Source organism: Cyrtonyx montezumae, unplaced genomic scaffold, assembly GCF_038088225.1.
Source record: "Cyrtonyx montezumae isolate F1298 unplaced genomic scaffold, pur_monq_1.0 scaffold_10, whole genome shotgun sequence".
NCBI lineage: Eukaryota > Metazoa > Chordata > Aves > Galliformes > Odontophoridae > Cyrtonyx > Cyrtonyx montezumae.
In genome coordinates this window covers 27,479,675-27,505,450 of record NW_027071826.1, presented here as the reverse complement: position 1 = coordinate 27,505,450, position 25,776 = coordinate 27,479,675, and the positions used below count along the sequence as shown (strand labels likewise).

General features: G+C 35.8%; 1 protein-coding gene across 3 annotated transcripts in view; it reads right to left on the bottom strand.

Moving 5' to 3' along the window:
- Positions 1 to 6,386: 6,386 nt before the first annotated feature.
- CDIN1 (CDAN1 interacting nuclease 1) overlaps positions 6,387 to 25,776 on the bottom strand; it is a 107,678-nt gene continuing 88,288 nt past the window's right edge. For all 3 annotated transcript variants that reach the window (XM_065754313.1, XM_065754286.1, XM_065754295.1), the window contains one exon: positions 6,387 to 7,121. In XM_065754313.1, coding sequence (XP_065610385.1) covers positions 6,986 to 7,121 — 136 coding nt within the window. In that variant the 3' untranslated portion in view covers positions 6,387 to 6,985. The remainder of the gene's footprint in view (positions 7,122 to 25,776) is intronic.

The window sequence follows — 25,776 nt, the reverse complement described above, 5'->3', positions numbered from 1 at the left end:
GAGTCTCTGTATTCATTTAGAATTGAATGAGATCTAACAGGCTTACTGTATAGCAAAAAGTTAAGACAGAAGACTTTTCTAACCAAATAAAGATGGGTAGTGGAATGGATTCCCTTAATTTTTTACTAAGCATCTCTATCACTGGATTTCTAAGAATAATTTAGACAGATCTGCAGGATGATCTGTATAACTGGACTTGTGTCAGAAAGGGTGCAACTGTCTCCAGATTCACCTGTACCTACATTCTTTTCAAGATGTACAGCCAGACAATTTAAGTGTTTATTCATTTCTACGTAATGAAATGCCAAACACATGCACTTAAAGTGCATATGGAAAAAAAAGGATCACTTTTTTTCTATTCATTATGGAACTATCATGGTGAGGCAGAGTACAGAATGCTGAGTGTGATGTGGATGCTTGTTGTGGAAAAGCTAAATTAATTTTATTTTTTTAGGGGGTGGGGTGGTATTTCTATACCATTTTTGTTTTCTGATAACAAACCTTGCATTTCCACAGTGGTCTTCTGCTGAAAATTTCAAAATGCTTTTAGAAATGCTTGTAACACCTCTGAAGCACTTCTAGCTTCATCCTGAAGATAGAGCCCAGTTAAAAAAAACCCAACAAAAACAGTTCAAACTCTAAAACCTGCTGGCTCTACGAAGGGCCCTGAGCAGGCTTCTCAGTGTGAAGCTCGTCCACTTGTCCCTGCCATGCCTGTCAGTGTCACTGTTACTTGTCAACTCACAGAAATGTCTTTGTATTCACCTCACCACTTAAACGTGGAATACTGCTCTGTTAGATAGGGATATGCAGGCAGTTGTTGCCCTTTGCTGAAGACCTCTACCAAGACATCTTATAAAAAACAAACAAATGACTGTCTCTTTTGTAAGAGAAAGGGTAGCTGATTTTTAGTGGTAGTAGTAATAATTGAATACAGTAAGTGTACTTTTATAAAAACAAAACAAAAAGCAAGCAATAAATATACAAAACAATTTTATTTCCATGTTATTTCTCCTTAGGGCAGGGATCTGGGGAGACTTTGTGGATGCTAATACAGTCCATTGGACACTGATCCAGGTAAGAATTGCTTGTTGATAGTACTAAATGAATATTATGTATCATAAGTCACATCTATGTCTTTGTTACATTCCTACAGTTTGGAAGTCTGAACTTGCGTGATGTTTATAACCTTGAATTGCTGATTGTCTTGCATTTCTTAAGGAATAGTTACTTAATACCATTACTGTTGGAAGAAGTCCTGTAATTCTTGTTTGACTGCTTCTCATGCCTGCTTTTATGATGAGTACTTGTGTAATGCAGATGGCTGATGCTGTGTCAATGTGAGGAAGCATCTCCTTGTTCATATAATTTAAACCAGGAAAGTTCTTAGAGGTAAATATGATATTGACATCACATTAAATTTTCGAAAGGTCATTATACCTATTAAAAAAAAACCCAACAAACATGCTGGTACTAGGTGTATTCACTTTCTATGAAAACTTAACTTAGCACTAACATGCCTTATAATGCCCTACATGATATCGGTAGAGGCAACAGTAGAAAGTATTTATACCACATAGGCAAAGAAAAAACCCAACAAACAAACCTCCTCCTTGGAATAAGGATAACCTTAGCCAAGGATATTTCTCCAAGAATTAATAACCAGCTGGGGTTAATGGTCACTGGCTTCACCTTAGGCCCTCAATTAATCCCTGAACCTCAATTGTTATTACCTAATTGACTTAGTTTCATTTCATTTTAACATTTCAAAGTGATCTTCCTAAAATCACCCTGACAGAGTAACACGGTCTCTGTAGATGCGTACTGACACGGTTTCAATATTGTTACTTTGTCTCCATGCACTTGCATTGACATTTCATTTTGTTTTGACATCGCAATGCCACATCTATGGATCTGTGCAGATGACATGTGATTGTTCACATTAGGTGAAAGCCAGGAGTGAGAAAGTCCAGGAGGAGAACTGACGGTTTAGAGGACGTGGTGTCAGCTAAAAGTCGCTGAGCAGACCTAATGCTATTAATTTGAATAATTGCTATAATTGAGAGTGTGATTTTTTTATTATTAAAGAAAAAAATAAGACAACTTCAAATGAAATTTTACCTGAATTTCCTCCTTTGCAATAATGAAAGTTTTTTCACTTACTTAGGCTAACTTAGGAAAACATTACCTGGTATATTTTTCAGGTTATGCGTTTAAAAAGAAGTTGATATTCTACTTTTTTTTTTTTTAGGCTGCAAATGAATTATGCAGCTCTTGTGTTCCAATAGCATAATATCAAAACATCTAGCTGAGCATTATAAGATACAATCTAAATCAAGAAAGGAATCTTGATTAAAAATAGGACATCAAAATGAAGTCTTTTTATTATGTGGAAAAGTTTTCACAAAGTCTTTTGAAGCTCTTTGATCCAGCTTTGAAATAATTTTAGTAGATTACTATTGTACAAAAACCATAATTTATAGTAGCTGACCTAAGCTGCTCTTTGTATAACAGCCATATATGAAACAATAGCAGGAAAGTGAAAAATACAAGGGGGACTAAAACTGCTCTGTTTATTATTTAGCTCATAATTACATCTTCCTTATTTAATCTTTTGAATCCTGGCATGTTCTTAATAATACAGCTTCAAATAATATTTACTATACACAGGAGAGTTAGTTTTGAGTAACGCATTTAGACTATCCAAACTTTGTGTAAGTTGTGACCTTTCCCTAACCTAAGCAAGGTCTATTTTATACAGATCGTACTAGATAGACGGTTTCTCTATAAATGGTGAGGTTGCTGCCAAGCTCCCATTGTTAGCTAGCTCATTTTTCAGCAGGCACACTTTAAGTTCCTATCACACAACTGTAAAAGCAAGCCCTTGAGGTTTCTTCTTTTGTCAATGTAATAAAACAGTTATTTCTGAATAACCTGCAAATCTGTAACAACTGGCCCTCTGTGATTTAAAATAATGTGAGAGGTGTAACTTTTTTTTTGGAGGGAGCCAGCTCTTTTATTCCATAATATTGCATTTATAGTTGAGCGACATAGGTGTTAGAGTAACCTCATCTCCAAAATAACAAGCACAAGTCTGTAACAACTCATTTTAACTTAGCAATCAGAAGATCCTGTTAGGAAACAAGTTAAATAGACTACTTCAGCTGAAGTAAAAGGAATTATTGAATTCAGTTTTACATTTTTTTTTCTTTTTCCTGGAATAGTAATAAGTATCTCTGGAAGATGACAACAACCTGTATGATCTACAAGCTTTTACCAGAACAACTATGCTTTGAAAACAGGGAGCTAGCCCTGTTTTCCTTCTGAATCAGGGAGATTTTGGTAGACCACAGACCTTCCAGAAGTGCTGCCAGGGGTTTTAAGGCTACAACTAAATTCCTTATATAGACCATGCCTATTTTCTAGTATAGATGTACTGCTGACAGTCCATTGTGCAACTCTGTTAGAAACAGGAATGATTAAACTGCACTAGAGCTTCTGTTCTGTCTACGATTACAGCCTGTGAAAAAGACAAAAGAATGAGGAACAGCATTACACTGCTTCTATGTTAAAACGCAGGGCAATAGAAGGAAATTTTGGACTCTGCTATTTAAGTTGGTCCAAAATTGACATGGTGGGTGAGACTGACTGCATACAGAACTGGAAATGGCACTCCTCAGATGTAGTGTCAGGAACAGGCAATAGGAAACAGATTCTTTAAAGAGGAAATGAGAGCAAATGGAAAGATACTAAATAAGTAAATGAGAAACTGATAAATAATATAGAAAATAAAAAGGGGAGGAGGTCAAGGGTAAGGGCCATGGAAAGTCTTTTCTAGGAGCCTGCACAGTAGATAAAATTCAAGATGTGGTGGAAAAAAAATGTGAAAGCAAATTGTAAGAGAGTGAGGTTTTTTGAATGAGCAAATACAACAAAACAGAATAAAAATTATTTCTGATCTATCTATGCTCTTACTTAAAAAAAAAAAAAAAAAAACCAACAACGTTGTGAGGTAAGCACAGGAAGGTATTTGGTCTCTGCTCCAGGGGAAGATTATTAAACTCATGATCTCTCCGAACATAGGAAGGCTAAAAATGTTCTTAGTCTGGACCATCATACACTCAGTGGGCCCTGCAACAATCATGCTGCTACTTCTATATGAGGAAATCTCAATTCCATGTTCAACACAATTGCACTAATGTCTAAAGCTCCAAACAGACCCTGCAACAGCATTTGTAAGAGCAGATGCTTGGCAAGTCTATATATGCCAGTGAGAACATCATTCAGTTTTATGCACAATTCTGTTTTCTCACATGGCATAATTCATTAGCACACTCCACAGAACACTCTAACATTAAAGCCAAATCCAGTGGTATAGAGTTCTAAAGACAAACATTGCTGTAAACAAACAGAACAAAAAAACCCCAAACAACCCACAAAGAAACAGTACTCTCTTTTAATATTAAAGTTGATGTTTACATCTGATAGGAAATATACAAAGGATTTTTTCTTGCAAGATACAGGTAGAGAGAACAATGCAGTTTAAACTTCCACAATATCTTTTATTCAGAGTTTAAAATAGCATAACAGCATAATTTCTGTGGTGGAAAAGCTTGCTTGGTTGCATGTGACTAAATTAGTAGTGTGTACTCTTCTGTCGTTTATTTCAACTTCATTCTAATATACACAGATTCTTAAAGGAGCAATATATATAAAGATTAGGTCAAAACTTTGATTAAAGACAGCAGGTTAGAAAGCAGTACAGCCATGTCACAGCGTTAGGTAGTGAATAAATAAACAAATACAAGGCTAACCTGATTTATCTATGTGTCCTCACATAAATTTGGTTAATGTAAAAACAAAGCAAAGCTTCAATGCAGGTTGAGCAGAATTTTCGACATCTGTGCAGATAAATTTAATTTATTCAAAAAACCCACCAGCATTAGTGCATAATGTAAAAGCTGATTTAAATGATTTCATACAACACAAAGCATATGCACTAGCTAAAACAAATCCAGCTTGCCCTTAAAGCCTATTTCACATAGGCATCTATTACTTCTAAGTTTCCTACTATAATAATGCTCAGTTCTTAATTCTTTTTTAATTCTCTTCTTGATTTTTGCACACTCTGCTAACCTAAACCACAGTTAAAAGTCCCAGGGGCAGCAACATCAAGCAGGTACACTTCACAGATTGCTTTTCTGTATCTTTATGTGCAGATCCATAAAGCTGGTCAGGTAGAATAAGCTCAGTACTTCAGATAGTTGAACATATATTCAAACAACTGCAACTCTTTTTCTTTAACTGATCTTTTTACTACTACGCACTCAAACCTAAGAAAATTCTCTATACACCAGCTACTCACTGCAGCTGGGATGTACTAGCTTACCTCTGCAACAAGGGACAAGCATTAAGGCTAACGGTATTGCATTCCTGATAATGAAAGAATTGTAAAAATTTAAACTAAAAAAACCCACTTATGTATCTGAAAAAAACTGAATAGATTTACTTTTTAACTATAAGAAAAAATATTAGATTGCAAATAGTTCACATGTGAGTTTTGAAATAATACAGTTGCATGAAGTATCCTCTCAACTTCAGAAAGATGAATATGCAACAGCAATGTTTTAAAGATCCTTTCCTTCTGGAAGAGGTTATCAACTTGTGCTTTAAAGGGGACTGTTATCATACCTCTAATTCCAGAACAGATCAGTACCTATGCCTAACTGCTGTGAAAATCTTTGTCCTTTCTTCACTAACAGATATTCAAGAAAAGAGTATTATATTGTGTTAAGCCCAATTAACTTTTTTTCATTAATAAGCTTCCAACTGAAACTAAATACTGCTGCCTGAGTGATGCTGAGCACACAGAAAGAATGAGATTGAACCCTCCAGAACTTTAAAGAGGGCTAACACCCACCTCGCTGTACCTCCAATCTTGGTAGTTTCAGCAGGAATAAAATAATGCTTTTACAAGAATACAGGAATACTCAGGAAACTTAAACCCACTTTAGTTTTATCTGTCTAGTGCTGTTTTATCTTTTTTTCACTCCCCTTCTTGAACTCCAGGAAGGTAATCTCCAGAAATAATCCTCATAGTCAGCTTCTGTACGTTGTTCTCTTAGACTTTAGTATGTCAGAAAATTGCGTGGTACACTACCTGCAGGGGTTACAAACAGATTAGAAAGAGAAAAACTACAAGGTATGGATTCCTGGAAGTGAGAGAAGGAGGGGAAGACAAAACAGAAGTTATTTTGGCATCATTCAACTTTATAAAGGAAAGTAATACATGCTATACAGTCCACAGGCTGACATAAGATAAATCCTTGCTTTTTACCTCCACTCCCTTGAAGAGCTTTTTCTTTTTTTAAACAGCTAACTTGGGATTCTGTTATTTTTTATTTTTTAAAAGCAGACTGCAATGAAACACACCAACTACTCTCTCAAAATCTGCCCATTTACTGTAGGAACCAGTTTTACCAGTTGGGCTTTATAAGCTATGCACTGTGTTGTGGTAAGCCCCAGAATAGCAGCCTTTACCAATTTTCCACACTAGCATAGGTTTTTCCTGCTAGATCGCTAATATCAAATAAACTTGTGACTGAAACCTTGAAAAGCCCCATGTTTTTAAAGGTGGATGTAACAGAAATAAATACTGGAAGCTACACCTTTCAGCATCTGCATTTTTGTTTTTGTTTAAAATGCTAGAAGAAGCCATCCGGAAGGAAGAAAGATTATGTGTATCTAGAAACTAGCTGCTAGACAGAGACAGAAATGCTGATAATGAGTGGGTTGTGTCTGTCTTTTTTTGGCTGATCACAACAGAGGTCTGAAACAAAACAGAAACTCTTGATATATTTGTGTAAAGAGGCAGTAGCATAAGCATGGGCAGCAGGAGTTCAACTGAAGTTCAGGGCAGATGCTGCTATTAGTTTACACCGCAGGAAAGTAAAATTGCTTCCGGATTTACCTCTTCCTCCCACCATCAGCGCTGAGCCATGCTGTGTCGCAGAGTCACAATGTCAGTAGGAAAGCAGTCTTTGAGCAGGATGCCACGTTCACGATGGCAGTCTAGCTCTTCAATAAATCCATACCAGTAGATGACTAATCCAGGGCCAAATCTATATCAAGAAAAAGAATTTATGTGATTGTGTTAGCTGACCTTTAATTCCCCACCTCTGCAATTCCAACACAAGTAAATCTTCTGTTAATATCACTTCAAAACTGGAGACAGTGTTTGACCTCCACTTAGTTTTCAAATTTTAGTCAATTCTGAATTGATATATAGATTCCATGAATAGAAATTCCATGAATACAAATGATTTAGATTAAAACAATCTATAATAGCCTTTTCTTCCCCCCTTTGCGTACTCTGCCGAAATCAGTAAAAACAGACTTGCATCTTAACTAAGAAATAACATTTAGTCACTTTGATGCAAAGAGAACTTTCTCTTGCCCTGGACTCATCTTTTTCAGCTTAGGACACACTGGTGTTAAACAGAGTGGCTGATGCAAATCCCTGTTCACACAGTGTTCACACAGATTACAATGCCATGAAGACCAACAATGAACCCTTAACATAGGATTTCCAATGAATTACTACTCAGGTAATTATTAGTGTAAAACAGAATTCGTAAAGAAGCAGAAACTTTCTGCTGTAATGTCTGAAATGTGCCTGAGGAATTCCTCCAATATTACTAGCTCTGACTGATCCCCACCAGGCAATCTCAGGAAGTAGCCCTGTGGACTATTTTACCCATCAGGAAGTTCAGACCTTCAGGCTGGGTTCATAAAGAAGTAATCACTATCAATCACTGTGTACTGCGATATGTTTTGCACATCAGTTTCACGTTTTTCCTACTGAGAGCACTTAATTAAAGGGCAGCACTACTTTTGGTGTAGTGTTGCAGGAATTTTACAGTGAAATCATAAATTATGAATGTTGGGTTAGTAAAAGGATGTCTAAAAACAGAACTGCTTTCTGTAGTCTAGCATTACAGCAGTCTGTACAACATTAGGCCAAAAAGCTTTTTCTTTCCTTGATTTATTATATGCTGCAGTGAACTTGCCAAAAACAACAGACCAGGATGAGCTGTTAGATATCGTCTGTACAAGAAGAACTTCAGTAGAATGTCATGTAATGGTTTATAATCAGAGCTGTGCTTAGTACTCAACCAATATGGTAGCCAGTTTTTGCTAAATATAATAAAAATGTGCTGGGGGGATGCACAGTAACCTAAATGTTCATTCAGCAAACAACCCAAGCACTCACATGTGAGTAGTGCCAGACTGGCTTCATTAGGATGGTTTCTCTTCAACAATGGAGGGAAAACTCTATTTGATGTGCTCATGTAATGGAACAGGCATCAAAGAAAGAAGAAACCCCTGTGGCTTCCTCCTGCCATTTCAATTAGATATGGTGGTCTTTCACCCAAAACTGCTATACGATGTTGTAACATTTTGGTTTATGGCTACTGCTCTCCAACTTAGAAATGGCTGCAGCTCAGTGGCAAAGTAAATTACCCCACTGCATAGCTGAGGTCACACTGACAAATGGGATTTCTGCAACTAAAAAATGCCATTTGAAACTGGAAAAGCTAAAATGGTGACAAATCCAGTCACGTTATCTACTGTACTCCAACACGTTTAGTACTGAATCAAGCATAGACTAAAGAAATGCTCATAAAAGGATGATTATTAAGTTTCCTCTAGCTGGCCAACAGCATCCACTACCTGAGGATTTCTCTCCATTCCCACTTTCTGAGGCTCGTGCTGGACCTCAACTGAAGTAAGCAAAGTCTTACCCATAGCAAGGAGCAAAAGGCAAGTGGAGATGCACTTATGTACTAACCAAAGTTGTTTTAAAAGCTAAAACCTTCAAGGAGGCCTTACATTTCTACTGTACTACTTCACGCAGGAATGTAAGTGAGAACTTGCTTATTAGTAGTGCGTACCAGATTAAAAAAACAAACAAACTTGATGCTGATGGGCAGCTGCTCAGCCCAAGCTCATTTTGCTCTGTGTGGCCTTCTGAATCCCTTGGTCACACCATAAACATACATTTGCTATATATTTTAACTTACAATTTTTTGTAAAACTAACATATTTTGAGACTCCTCCAAAAAGATCACCTAACAATCATCTCATCATTACAGAAAATCAAGTTTTCAGGAATATCATTCACTTATGTTGAGAAACACCAATTTTGATTAAAATCTTTGTATACAGGAACAGCCTCATATTGCTAATTGCAAGAGCAACTACATATTTAGCGTGAAAAAATACATAATTTCTCTTTTTGTCTGTGTTAGCATTTACCCTGTGATACCTATGCACACTAAGTTTTCTACTGTATTGTATCATACCTTCTGTTATGGCCATATGTGCAATCACACAAAAACCACACCGTACTTTTGTTTAAAAATGCTTAAGTGGAGTACTTAAGACCAAAATTAACTTGTTGTCACGTTAAGCGTTTGCCTGTGATGACCAGGAACTCCTGCTGCTAAGTGCTAATTTCTCTCTCATTAACACCCAAAGTTGGCAAATCAGAAACAATGTCACTGGTTAATTACTGCTGCCTTAATTTGAAAAGACACTTAACCTTTTTGTATAAGGGGATGAGGTAGGGAAGCTTAACCTAGCAGAAAGAACTACTCTTTACAGTTTGATTCCTTCTCTAACCGTTGATATAGTACCATGAACAACGAAACCCAATGTTGTAAACTGCAGAGTAAAACTAAGAATTCATTTCTGCATTGTTTGTAACATTTAACAAATTGGTAACTAACTACTGCTTACAAAGGAAAATAAATTGAAATGGCAGCAATACTTTGTATTGCTATGGAAAGGCAACTTGTTTTTTTCTCCTATTTGCTATCATTTGAAAATATTAAATAGTTCTAACGCTGCATTACTACCATATACAATACAGACCAGGTTATCTCATTTCATGGGCAAGGCATGCTGTTTGGAGAAGGTCTAACCTTAAAATGAAAAAGCAAGGACTTTCCATTCAGCTGAAAAGAGATCTAAGTAATTAAGGTTTGGTTAATTTCGTGTGTTGTGCAGTAAACATAGAAGCAGCAAGTGGTACAACGTAGGCTTCCTTCAGAATATAATACACATAGCAAGACTTGTCCACACAAGTTGCATCACTTAAAAAAAAAACACAACAAAAGCAAACAATAAATATGTTGCTACCATTATAGAAACTGTTTCAGTCATTGTCTGGTTTTTACATTAGAAGCTGCTAGTCCAAGGCAACCAAAAAAGCTAGACGCACTTCAGTGTAGGGTCAGAGTGATTGAAGTGCCAAAAGGGAGGAGGCATACAGACTTCTGACCCCACAGCATGCTAAGAAGAAAGCAGGATCACAAAAGCACATGGATTAGTTTAGGCTGCCAGGGAACCACAGCCTAATTTAGGCTTGATGCAGAAGATTAAACTTAGTCTAAGGGCAGCAGACGGTGTTTCTCAAAGAATAAACTGAAAGATTTAAGTTAGATGCAGAAGATAGTAAAATATAGCTTGAATATAACTACAAGCTCAGCACTTTAGATAAAACTTGCATCTGATCATGTTACTCTAAATAAGTCAGCCTTGCACTGATTTGAGAGGGTTCAGAGAATTTTTTTGTACTGGTTTAATTACACCTAATTTGAAAGAAACTTAAATAAGAGTTCAGATTTGTCCATTGATAATCCCAAGACACTGTCCTTTGTTCTGGGAAAGAAAGAGTTTCACAGAGAAATGATGAAAAGCCAGGAATGTAAAATTCTGATAACCTGAAATGTGTTTAGAGCACAAAGAGCTAAAAGGTTGTTTTCATTAAAAAAACAAAAACAAAAAAACCCCACAAAACAAAACAAAAAAACCCCACAAAACACCCATATCTTCTTATGTGCCAAGAAAAAAAGGAAGATAAAATAAATAAAAACTTAACCTGGCTTTAACTTGCCCTCCAGTTGAACTAATTTTCTGCAAGAAAAGAATGCAGACATTTATCGAAGCGGCCTTGCAGACTTGCACATATTCTACTGCACTTCAAGAAAAACTACTTTCTAGTAAAGCCTTTTCCTCTGGAATGTCTGTATGGGGTCCATACTAGATTCTAAGGATTTGCCTAGACATGTGGATGTTGGGAGTTAATTTTTTCACCATCAAAAATCCTTGCATGTGGTTTTATGAAAAATGCGTTTTCAAAACACTACTCAATTTTAACCAGAAATGTAAAACATCTTGCAGTTGTTTTTAAATAAGTGTTCTCTCTATTTATCTTAGTCTATTTGTTATAGATGAGCCTATACATCTCAACATAATGTAAATAATTTTAACTCCAAGAGACTCGTAATTAAATGCTGTTATATGAGGTCCCTAATACACATGCATTTAAGCAAACATTTTATCAAACAGATTCAGCTGAGTACTCGTTACACAAAAGCATAGCAGCATACCTGATTGGTATTTTAATTATCAAGGTCATATCTAAATGCATTTTTGAAGGTCTGCATTTTGGCCCCTCACATTGAAATAGTGAGGGAACAATAAAGCTGACTTTATTTCATTGTTTCACTTTTAAAGTATCAAGCAAATAAGAACGTTACAACTTTGATATCACTACTTATCTCCTAGAAAAAATAATTAAAAGAATACACAAGTAAATGATTCCATTCTAAGTTAATTTAGTAACGTCTCTTGAGAATCACCGTTTTGAATAAATTGGTTTCACTAGTAGTACTAATGAACTCTATAGATATAATAATTAAAAACTACTAGATACTGTAAGTTTAAGGACCCGAGCTTCAGATTAGGGTGCTTGTAGAAGTCCCATTTATGTCAATGGAAGGAACTGGATATTGGCAGAGCTAGACTAGTGGGTAACAACTGCAGACCACATTTTCAAGTAAGGTCAGTTGGTTGATATTAGAACACTTTACTTCTAATGACACAACATTATATATCTTGGCAAACGTTTAAAAGCCACTGCTTAAAAACTGACTTTGATTACCAAGAAATTCTCCGTTTAAACAGCTATCACAAGCTTTGTTCACAATAATTTGCAATACAGTATTTCTACTGCTGTTCATTTGTATAGTTTAAAAATCAAATTAAGGTACTTGCTCATAAAGGAAGTGCATCTGAATGCAACTCAAAGATAACTGTGTGTTTTATTATCCGCTTCACTTTTTAAATCCTTCTCATGCTTCTGTGTGCCAGTGACACACACACTATGATTTAAATAAAATATGCCTTCAAGGTATTACACAGATCCTTATTTCTTTAACTTTATCAAATTGGGTCAAAACCAAAAGTAAACTCCAAAGCTTAGAAAACTCAAGTAACTGATTTTTAAAGGGAAAAAATAAAAAAAAATAAAAATCAGATCCTTAATCTGTAACTCCAGAATGCAATAGCATTGTTGGTCCCAAGCTCTCCTAAGGTACTTGTCTACCTGCAGTAGTATCCATACAAAAATAGCTGTCAAACGTGGCTCAAGAGAAGATTAAACAAGTTCTGATCACATACTTTTAAAAATAATAGGAAACTTGTCCATGGCTCTAGCAAGCAATATGTCAAACCCCACATGGAAGTTAGAGTATTACGTCTCAAGGATCTAGGCATCCAGTCTGTTCTGCTTACGGTAAAATTAAGCAAGTAAAACCTAATCTGCTTTAAGCTTTGATGTTACCAAAGCAGGTGGGCAAAGTCTTATTTTTACTGAAGACAAGGAAAAAAAAATTAAAGTCTATTAATATTTTATGAGACTTCCACTTCCAAGCAGGTTTTGGCTTCAAAAAAGAAAATTTCTTTTGGGTTGAGGAAAGCATTTCCTTAACTGACAGATACTGATGTAATACTCAGTTGATTTGGAATGCTGGAGCTATCAAAAAATGGTGGACAGAAACCAATATCAGGACTCCACCTTTATAGTCACACCTCTCTTGGATACAATTAAATTTTAATGATTTTTTTTTTACACTGACTAATTCTAGTTTACACTAGAGTCTTTTTCCCTCTGCAATAAGGTTGTTAAGACATCAATCAAACAGCTGTATTTCATCAGGCTTATAGTATGACTTAATTGCTCTTGGCATTTGGAGAAATAAAAACAAATCAAGTGATATTTATGTGGATATAACAGACCATTTTAAATATTTTAGAGTTTTGCATATCGTAATTTTAAAATGCATATTAATAGAATGCATCAAAAACCATGCAAGTCACTGTCATTAAAATATTGTAAGTATAATATAACTTATCTACATAATACATTTTTAATAAACAAACTGTCGAAACACATTAGTCACTAACACTTATTCATTCAGATCCGAGTGCTGTTCTCCAGGCAAATAAAGGATTTTTATAATCCTCAATGACAAGTTTTTTTTTTTTTTTTTAATATAGTTCTTATGGAAATTAACTTTTAAAAGCTATGATTAAATAACATTAAGGTTACACTGATTTACAGGGATCAAGGCTTTCTACATGAGGACTAATGCACTGAATGAGAAAGAAAACATACTGACTTAAGCTTTGACTGAACTCTGAATTTTTCAAATTTTGTTGGTTTATATCCTAACTTTTATTGAAACATTCTGTTGTTCATTAGCCTCTGAGATGCTCATCTCTGACAATGGACGTGTATACTTCAGTTAAAACATCTTTTTCAGTCTCAGCATCTTTAAAGTCAGGTAGAAGCTCACCAGTCAGTAAAATTTCACGATATAATGAGACTGTAAGGTACTCCTTATGTCTGCACTGTGGGATTATGCTGTCGCAGTGAACATTAACATGTTACTCACATCAACATTTTGGAAAGAAACTGTTAATCCTTACAGCTTAACTGTTTCAAAGAAATTATGGTCGAAGTTGTCTCTAGCATTAACTGAGATCACTTTGGTATGCTTTCTTCAGTATGCCTTCTGGCAAACAATGCATTTTAGCTGTCTGGGAAGTTAGTTCCACTATCCATCTAAAAGAAGTTACAGCTAAGAGACAGTGTTTCAGCTACCTCACTAGTAACTTGAAGAGAAGTCCAAATTTCTCGGAAATAAGGATCTTGTCTTGTATATCCTTCTCAATACAGGGCAGTGACTTAAGGCACCCTGGATGATGGGTAGAAGTAAGTGAATAATCACATTCTGAAATGAACAATATGAAAAGCTTAACTACATTTTCCTCAGAAATAGCATAAATTCCTTTCTGAGGGAGCACATCCAATATCCTATACCAACTAACTGTTGTACCTACACAGTTCCTTGCAAAAGACAAATTCATCATGCAGGGTTAGCACACAGTTTTCCATTCGTCTATGAGTGAGTTATTGTGCTCATGCTTCAAGCAGCAGTATCTTCCCATTCTGTTTCTATTTAAGTAATGCTACTTGTGTACATTTGTTAAGACGCCACAAAATTATTGTAAGGCATACTTCAAAAAGGTGTTGAGAAGAGGACTTCGTTTGCATTACAGAACTGTTCCATATATGGTCTTTGTAAACAATTCCAGATTAAACCTAGGCCAAAAAAAAAAAAGGCATTTTCATGAGGTACTTGCTTGTTACTCAGTTTTTCCTGAAACAAACAAACAAAAAACATACTCTACTTCTTCACTCTCCAGAGACTTTTGCTGCAAGGTTGCAGTTGTTTGTCTCTACACATTTTAAGCTCCAGATCAAAGCTGAGAGGAGTGATGGAGGTTATTTCAAATATTTTGTTAAATTCATAGCAGCCCTCTCAAAGGAATGCTTGGCTGCAAACTGCCTCTTATCCTGGGTGACAGAAAACATGAGAAAAGCTTTTGAGTAGAGTTAGATTGAGGTCCAGACAGCCGTAAGTGCTGGTCAACTCATGTTGCCATTAGGTGATTAATAGTTGTTTATTTTCAGGGCTGAAAGTAACAGGCCATCTTAAGGCCAGTGCAAGATGATATCTGAATAATCTGACTGCCTCAGAGCTTGCAAAAATCCTCTCTTTGTGCAGCTGTTTATCCACGACAGTACTAGCCAGAGTGATAGGATGTGCCAAAAGTGCACTTAAGAGGGGATGTGCAAGTACTCTCAAAGCAATTTTTTTGTTTTATAGTTACTGTAAAATTATAAATACTATAAAATGACAAACTAATCAGAAAAGTAGTTCAGCAAATTTTGCTAGCCAAAAGCGTTGATAAATAAATGCAGTATATACCCATGTTTAGCATTCACTGAATATATATCCCAGAACCAGTGTTAAAGGTGTCTCAACATACTGCAATTAGGCAATAATATACAACAAAAATATACAATATACACAAAATATACAATAACACAATGTAACAGATGAATTAACAAATGCAAGATAACTTGTTTGTGCTTCCAACTTCCCAGTGCAGAGAATTAGACCAAGACTGGATAGTGAATCACACTGAGTATCTTTCATACACCATTGTTTAGCAGTTTTAACAGCCAAACAGACTATTGTGCATAATTGACACACAAAAATATTTTGTGTGATGCTGTATTTAAGTTTACTACATTTGAAAGTGCAAGTCACCTATTTGTATTAAGCAGGGAACAGAAAAAAAACTCGATCTGCTGCCCACTACAATGGTACCATACATCCACCCTAAGGAAAGCAAACACCTCAACAAATGCAAAAGATATTTTTAATGTCTTTGGAATTTGCTGGCAAACTTCAGTTGTGCCTGACATTATCTCTCTTCCTTATAAATCTATCACTTTTAATGCCTGGGGCCCTTCAGCTTGTATCTGAGTTGATTCATTAAACTCAGTATATGCAGAACCTCAGTTGGCTCTGCCCCACTTTGTATTTGAAAGTAACTTAATTTTCAGCTGTTGGTAAAAATGTATCCTGCGACAGTTAAGTCTTGCATAGCATCTTGCATAATCTGCAAAATATCCAGTCTCTTTCTCAAAAAAAACCCAAACAAACAAAAAAAACCAAAACAAACAAACAAACAAACAAACAATACACACACACACACACACAAACCCAGAACTATAAAAAATTCACAAGGATTTAGAGAATATTCCAGAGACTTCAGGACACCAGACTTTCTGTAGAATTATGCCATTCATTATTAGCTCAAAATGGTGCAAACTGGGGATGCGCAAAGAAGGACCCCTGTCTTTCCCACAAGAACCATCTTTTCTGTTTTCTCATTATACATAGATGTATATGTACAAAGACATGCACACACACCACATGTATCAGCCAAATGCAGCTCTACTACATGCACCTCTGAAATATTCATAATGTTGTTCATATTTATGTTATTTTTTCTTAGTATATACCAACACTATAAAATAATTTTATTTCAGCTTTACTTACTACACACTGAACTTTTTAAGCTCAACATTAAAATAAATTCTGTTCATAAGAAAGACACACAAATGCAAGTTACCATGCAAGGTAGAGCAGAAGGAGGGGGAGAAAGAATCCTATCGCTTGTGCACGTTTAAAAAACAATAACAGATTTATCAAGATAGCCAGTAACAAACTGTGAGTTCAGCCATGAGCCTGCAAAATAACAAAATCACTTAAGTATGAATATTTTCTTTCAAAACTGTGTTGAAAATAGGGGAAAACAAGTTGGACTCTGTATTCCGGTGTTTTATTTATCTTTGCTATGCAATTACTAGATTGATTTTGTGCCAAGTCCCTCTTTATATGACATCTGCATGTTAGCTGTACCCAAAGATGGTATGAATCCTAATATCCATAAGGTCATTGTGTTAAATATGGCAAAATCCTTTTAGACAAGTTCAAAACAAAATGAGAGTGACTATATATTTCTTTCCCCCCCAAAAGGTTAGTACAGTATACATACCCACACTAGTCAATTGGAAGATACTGTAAATATGGTTGTACTGAAAACAGAGTTTAATGCCATCAGTGGGCAAGATATACATAAAACTTATGTGAAACGTTGCAATATTAACATTGTGCAATACAATAATTTTTTCCAGTTATTGCTGTTTTAGGTGTCTGGTAACAATCACATTCAGTATTTTTATCATTTTAAGAAAATACACACACAAAAAATCCATTAAGCATTGAAAACTTCTAGTACAGAATTTTTTCACCATAACTATTTTTCATATTGCTTGACAGGCATTTAAGGGCATCAAAGACTGTGCTAGAATTCTCTTTAAATGAAATAAGTAGAACAAACGTGAATGACGGAGCTGCTAGTCCTCTCATAAAGAGGAAAGCAAATCTAATAGAAGACAACAAGAAATAAAATAACGAAATACAGCTTTTCCCTCCAAAGTAAGTTGAGATTGCAAATTAGCAGCTTGGAACATCAGGAACAGCTGAACATCAACCAGCATCACCAGTCACTCTGAGACTTGCCTAACTTCTGCAAGGGCACAGCTAAATATATATATATATATTTTGGTTCTTACACTGCCTAAAAGCTTAGAGTAAGTGCATTACATAAGATTTTATCTATTGTGGGCAGACGTATCTCCCTCTCCCTTGCCAGTCAAAAGAAGTTGAGGATTTCCTGGTTTCTTCGTTACCTTTTTAAGTGTTTGTTTTCTGTTGTTCTCTCCATGCATGCGATTATGATGCCAAAGCATTCATAGCACAATGCAGGACAGAGGTTAAAAATGGAATGTAAACTCCATTGTTGCCATTTTCTTACAAGAACATTCTGAGAAAGCTGCCCCTCTCACACACCCATTTGTCACAGACAACCATAATGCAGCATTAGAAGAGGCACTGACATAAGGTTCCCATCTAGTTCAACCTGAGCACTGATCACTGCGCATGCTGAAAATAGAAATAACACCTTTAACTTGAACTACGTAATGGATGCCCAAAATATACAATAACAGACACTTAAGATATTTTTCCTGTCTGCTCCCTCTTTTTACAGTGCTCTTGCAAGACAGGGAGTTTTCCTGTCTGGTTTTACCAGACTGCTGTTGGCTATGAAGCAACACCTCTCCCTAAAAACCCCAGAAAAGTAGTCCATAGAGAAATGAAAAGGGAGAACTATAATATCTTGTTGAACTAGACAATCAGCAAGCATTTGGGCAATTTCAACTGCAGCTTTCTTACCACTTCTAGGATCCCTATATATCGACCCCTTATTTTTAACAGAGATATGAAAATCTCTTACTGCAACTTCAAGGCACAACATTCTTTATAAAGTAACATTCCTACACTCAAGATAACTTCCATACATAGTTTCAAACAACTGAATTGACTTGCCCTGTGATCAACAGACCAGTACACAGGACTATAAGCAGATACAAATGCACTCAGTAAGCCTGGCATCATCTTCCTGAACAATCAGGTGAACTGACTATGGGATTCACAGCTTCTCAGCAGCAAGCCTGTGTTACATGGAATTTCTTTACTGACCAAGTTATTTCCATTAAGTTAGAAATGAGCATACTGACCAACTATCACTTGAAATAGTATGGTACTGGTAGCATTATAGTACTATTATAGTTACAAATTTCAGCTACCCAGACAAAAGAATGATCATAAAAAACAAACCAAAACAGCTACTTCATACTTATTCCTCCTCCCTTGAAAGCCCACACTAGGAAGTATCTGTCATTGAGATGTATAAGTGGACATAGGCATATACACTTCTTTCCTGAAGCCTCCCTCCTGGGAAGAGAGAACTGGCATTCTCACTCCAATACTGTATATTTGCCAGGTGTAAATAGGACCTCCGTTTAGAGGCCCAAATCTCTTTCCTTTCCCACAACTGCTAAATCTCCATTTAACATTTTTAAAAAGCTGTTCCTGAAGCCATACCAATAGATTAAGCATTATTTTTAGTGAAGTTCAAAGAGAAGAGAGAATACAGCTTTGCCTGTCCTACCTGATTTCACTATGGCAACAGCAGAATAACGGTAAATTCAGAAGATTAAGAGTGCTATAATTCCAGCAGCACTAGCAAAAATAAGAATTCAAAATTCATTTGTAATTTCTTGATTACCTACAGGCACTTTAGAACCATTCTTTAATTAAAAAGTCAGGCCACATACAAAATGACAGAAATGGTATAGAACAGTACAGAACAGCTTCTATTTGCTTAAGTAATGTTTCCACTTTAATGTACTTATTTGCTCTCATTTGCTTAACACTGCCAGTATTTAGTGCTGTGCAAATTTATGGAAATCTGACTTTAAAGAGCTTTGTGGTACTGATTTTTTTTTAAAGAAATGCTTAAAGTGACTTGATGACTTTCTGAAATGAATGAAATAATGGAGGAACCACTACACTTTCTTGCGCTGTATTGTGAAGTAAGTCTGGCATTAACATATCATCACTGTCTGTAAAGAAAACAGATTGGTTTTATTTCAGCTTACTTTGCACAAGAGCCTGTCCCATGCCTGTAAATAAGGATGGATACAATCTGATAGATTTGTAAACTTCTTCCACGGGCATTTAAGGACAATTGTACATCTGCAATGTACCTCGCAGGAGTTGGGAGACTGTATAATATTTATGTTAGAGGAAGCCAAACTGCATTTCAATTTTTAGAAAAAACCCAACACTCAGACCAGATGCTATATTTTGATTGCTACTGTGTAAATACATAATAAACAAAATTAAAAAAAAAAACAAAAACCAAAAAACAGCAGATGTGGTTACAGTAAAACTTTGACTTGCTGATAGCAATGTGTCTGGCAGCTGTGACCAATCACAGAATGTTTGTTGTTTTAAGTAGTAAAGACCCAAAAATCAAACCAAACGCTTTCAGCCAGCGTTTCAGTTATCTACATTTTTACTGCAGATAACTATTCTGACTTTTATATATTGTTTGCAACTTAACGGTAACATCCTAAGAAGATTGCTACAGTACTTCTTGAACCTATACGGAGACATTCAGACCACAATAAAGAAATAGTATTTCTGTTTGCATTCCCCACAGGAAGAAGGAATCAATCTGTGTAACACTTGATCACTAAAGAGAAGCAAAGTGATGCAGCTAAGGAAAGTACAAAATAATCTTATGAAGAGCTGGGAAAAAGCTCTTCAGGAAAATTCTACAAGTAATACATTTTTGCTTAAGGACTTGCTCAGAGTCCACCTGAAATCTGTAGTCAGGGCATTCAAGAAAGATGTATTGCAAGTGCCACACACAGATCAAGGCTACTGCAATGACCAGGGAAATGAACAGCCATAGGAAAGATGAGAGGAACTCTGTCTTTGCAGCATAACAGCAAAGAGTTGAAATCACTACAAGCACACCCAGAGCAGGACAATCTCCCACATAGGGCAGGAGTACCAAAATGCTACAAATGCTTTCAAAAAAAATAATAATCAAACTCAGTAAGTGTAACAAAAGGGTTGTTAGACAGAGTTTGACTGCTAGGGACTAGACAGAGTGACAAAATCTTACAAATCTAAAGGGAGTGCATGAAACTAACATACAAAATACTCTTCTCTTGAGCTATTAGAATAGATATCACCATTACAAAACAAACAAACAAACAAACAAACAAACAAACAAAAACCCAGAACCAAATCTGTTTTTGCTACCCAAGTAACAAAGATGAATTCCTGTATAAGATCATGAGTATTTACAGAACGCGATACCAAGTATTCCATGTGCAGGAGGCTAGGTGATTTAAACAGGGTAAGATTAAAAAGAGTCTTCTCAAATAAGCAGTGTTAACTTGAACCATTGTTTAGTTGCTGTGAAATCCCAGCCTACAGACATGGCTTAGTAACTTAGTTTTCGTAAATAATAATGTACTGTCTGATCTTTATCAAAGGTAACAACTTCAACTTCCAGAGGTTCTTGAGGCTTGGAATGCATACAGATGTGCAAAATTTTTGAACTGAACAACTATAACAACTGAACAATTATCGTACAACTACGATAATTTCTCTTTTTGCTTTCACAAACACATTAAGAAACTTAAGCTCTTCTGCCTCAGTATTATCCAGGCTACTCTTATCTAATCCTCAAGCCTACAACACAGTGACCAGCCAAAGACATGTAGAAAGAAATAGAAGCAACCACCAAAAAGATATTTTTGTAATAACTACTTCAGTAGTTCATTGCCCTAGTTTTCATTTAGAGAGCATTTCACAGAACACAGCTATTGGCATGTGAAGGCATCAAGTTCTCAGTGGGGAATTTTTACCTGCAAAACAACCTCTTGCCAGAGGTAAGCATGACAGGCACCCTACCCAATCATTGGGTATGGTTCAGGACTTGTCACAATCAACCTGCCTGCAGTAAAAATAACTGAATAAAGATGAATACTTTTGCTTACAAATAGAGATTAATTTAACAGTAAAACTGAACAAAGTAATAGCAACTGAATCAAATGTGACAGCAAAAAAACCCATTTTACGCACACACTTTATTACAGTTCTTAAGTTTGTGTTTGCATAGCTAGTGAATTTATGCTTCAGCATGTCTAAAACTGAGTTACAGAGACACACGCAGTGATAATTTTCTTTAGAGTCACCTACCAACTGGATGAGTAAAAAGAAAGGGCAACTGTTCAGAAAACCAGTAGCACACATTCAGATCCTTAGTCTCTCCTGTCTAGTCTCATATGCAACAGAAATGTTTACTGGAAGGATGAGCCCTAAAACTTCCAGTATTCAAACTCTGAAGAAAGCGGCACCTCCATCTACTTCCAGGTTCTGCTTCTAATGAGAATACTTTTATATAATGTGCTTTTGGGATATTTAAACAACAAATGAAAGATACAAGAAACAGGAGAAGAAATAGTGAATATACAAACACAGTGGAACATGACCTAGTACGCCAGCAACCCTGCCTGGAGCAGAGGGGTTAGAACTTGATGGCCCTTGAGGTCCCTTTAACTCAAGCCATTCTATTATTCTATGAATATTTAAAATAAAAATCCTCAATGCGTCATGTTAGAAAAACAACTACACTACAGTTCTCATTCAGCACTTAGTAACAAACTTTCAGTGAAGGCTATCAATAAAGAAGCAGATGCAAAACAACAGAACCTAAGTGTTTGCCCATTTCCAAAAATATAAATCCTATTAAGTTATGAGAAGTAAGCAGCCACCTTTTCTTAATTTGTACACAGAACTAAGTGAAATATTTTTAGAATTTTCCCAGAAAACAAATTCAACAATTTTACTGTACTATCAGGTGTATTTAAATACAAAGCTCTTAATTTACAATACATTTTAATTTTAACCTTAAAGTACTTTTGAAATCTATTTATCATTTGTAAATTCTAGTACTTCCAGATGAATCTGCAAAATTAAATGGAATAGAAAACTTCAACTGTTTACATATTTGTCATTCCAGGTGAATAAGCTTAAGACTAAATAACTAATACTGCCAGAAAGGTAAGATCGTCAGTTTAGCTTTACTAATGACTAGAACTAAAAACATCCTATGAATTGTAAAATGGAATGCCAATTATTAATATTAATTAGAAATAGAAAGTAAACTTTATTTTGTGATATTCCTGACTTTTTACTGTATGTTAGGAAGGTCACCTTAAAACATTTTTTTATCTTACTTGAAGAGCAGTTATTACAATGCTACCTTTAGAATAAGCAAATCTTGGGTATTTGGCTCTCAAGAATAATCTTATGGGAAATGTGTATTGTGTTTACTGTTATTTGTTGATGAAATGTCAACAGACTGAAATATTTCTATAATAAATTATTCCATTCAATAAACGCATCAATAGATTGCCTAGTTTTAAAATACAATTTCACTATAATGCATTGAAATGCATTGAAAGAAATAGCACTAATGTAAAAGCCCTGCCACGTGCATTAGTTCCTACAAACCACAGTCCCCTAGCCCCTTGCTTTTACATACTTCTGAAAAACCCACAACTACAAGGAAATTCAGAGATTGGAATAAAAATCTTTACTTACCACTTTTTGCTTATGTATCATAAGTCACTCCCTGTATTAAAGATAATCAGTAATTCAGAATTCCCCAGGCAGTATCTTAATAAAATAGTGTCTAAAGTTAAGGACATGCATACTTACCCATAGATTACATGAAACTGCTTATGTATGTTTTTTTTTTTTCTTCTTTCAAAATATGAGGTCAAAATGGGTTTGATTACTTCACTAAGATATAAAGAAATATTGATCATTCAATCCTGAGTTGCAGGCAGTGGACTGTATGATAGGGATCTTCTAAATACACATGAAGAATATCTGTTATCTCGTAAATAACATTTTGCTCATTAAAACAAAGGAAGTCAATTACGGGAAGCAATAGGAAAAAAGCAAGATGATCAGCAGGGTCACAAATAAATTTTTATAATAGTTCAAAATGTAGAAAAAAATTAAATGAACATAAATTATACTTATCTAGATACACAGGTCACACCAAAAGTAATGCCTCATAATATTTCTCATGGAAACTACACCAGATGTAGAGTTCAATAACACAATTTGATAAAGCAGATTATCAGCTACAAAACACTATTTTCTGGCATCATCACCACCATTAGCTACACATTTTCATTAGCAATAAACAAGAACCTACACACTATGTCTGTAAAAATCTGTACCAGCGGAGGTGACCATAGTTTCCCAGCTCCTTTTTTACCAGCTCCAGTGTCATTGCTAGGAAAATGCTGCCTACACAGTCCATCAGTCTGAACAGTTCAAAGTCAGAAGGTGCCAAATCTGGACCATACAGTGAGTGTGGTAGGACAGTCCAGTCAAGTTTGGTAATGTGCTTCATGGTCTTCACACCAGTACAGGGCCTGGTATTACACTGCAAGAGAACGGTAGTCCTCTGATCTGACATTTGAAGCTGAAGGCTCAAACTTTGACATCATCATAATGTAGCGGTTGAAGCTGATGGCTTGTTCTGGGTCCAGGACATCCAGAAGGATCACACCTTCCCTATCCCAAATGACAAAGCACATTGCTCTACCCACTGTGGGCTGAATCCTGAACTGTTTCTTCCACAGAAAATTCACGGGGTGCCCTTCCATGGACTACCATTTTGGACTCTGGCTCATAGTGGCAACACCACATCTTGTCATCAGTAATGATGCAACCTAGGAAACTGTCACCTTCAGCCTTGTATTGGTTCAATAGGTGCTGAAAGACTTGCACGTGGTATTCTTTCTGTTCCTGTATGAGAATTCTTGGCACCCACCAGGCACAAACTTCGTGACATTCCAATCTTTCCACCATTGTATCCAATTAACTGAAGCTGATATTCAGCTCTGTACACAGCCCCCTGGTCATAATCCAGTGATTCACATCGTTGAGTTGATCAAGATGCTCTTCATTTCACGGTGTGACTGCTCTGCACGGCAGCTCTGAAACATGGCTTGTCTTCCACATTGCTGAAACACCACCCACCACCTCAGTGTGTTCACATCCACTGTTTGGTCTCCACAAACACTCAGCAAACATCAATGAATTCCAATGGGTGCCATTTTTTCTGCATGGGAGAATTCAATTCCAGGCCTTCATTCCATTCATGCTTTCAAGTCAGACACCATTTTTTCAGACCCCTCTGCTGCCAACTGTCACATGGCAACAAAAAGTAACAAAATATTGTTGGTAGGATGACAGTGGAGAATGAACCTTCCCAACATGAACCTCTGATATCATGGACCAACATACCAACATAATAAAATAGGAGGATTTTCTCTACTTTCAGAGCAACCTTTTTTTCTTTCTTTCTTTCTTTCTTTCTTTCTTTCTTTCTTTTTTTTTTTTTTTTTTGCCTGGCTTTTAGGCATTCCAAACTATTCATGTTTCCCTTACAAGAATGGAAGGTAAAAAGATGTGCTGGAATCTCTCCTGACACTTAAGCATCTCACAGTAGTATATTTTAATTTCTGGCATACATTATGATTTGTATTTAATGGATCCTCTGTTCTTATGCCATTTTGTTATATCACCATGTATTTTAGTCATCGATCAGCAGCTCCATTTGTCTTTCATATCACAATTTGACATCAATACAAGAAACAGGATGAGATACAAACAAATGACATAGAATTACTAAATAATAGTTGATCATGAATTATATTTGCAATGCATGCATTGTCAGTTCCGGATTTAACAGTAGGTAATGAATGCTTCTTTGTACTGCATTTCCAGAAATTCAAAAAAAGCAAAAAAAAATCCAAAAAACAAAACAAAACACAAAACAAAACAAAAAGTAGCTTCCAGAGTAAAAACAAAACCAACCACATTTACAAGTTGCTAATCACATCTAAGGATTATTGGTCTGCCTTACTAGTAAGTCATGGATAGAAATTAGATAACTCTTCGTAGTTATTATCATGATTTGGTGATCTTGGGCGGATTTCTAGTGAACCATGTTTCTTCTATGAAGACCTTGCTCTAACTGAAATGCTTGAGGATTTGAGCTTCTTCTTAGGAAATTACACCTTCCGGTTGTTCAAAAGAAGTGTTCTGTCAAAAAGGAATTTTTGTACACTGCATTCTGATGAAGCTTTTTAGATAAAGTACTTGCTTATCTTTGTTAATATAAGCAAGCATGCACATATCTACTGAGTTCTGTTTCAAGTTTGCCTTGCCAACGGGAAATGTTTAATGACTGAAACATTTAGTATCTCAGTATAGTATACAGTAAATCAGTATTTAGTAGCTGTTTCTCTTCCAGATTAATGAAACTTTTACATTTGGTATTAAGTTATGTCTTATTCTGTTCAGTTACTGATATCAAGCTACCCCTTCCAACCACAGATGTCAAAATTCAGCTCCATGATACTTGTTTTTTTCTAGAGGTACCATAACAAAAACACTTGTGCTTACACAGGGATGGATGGGAATCTGC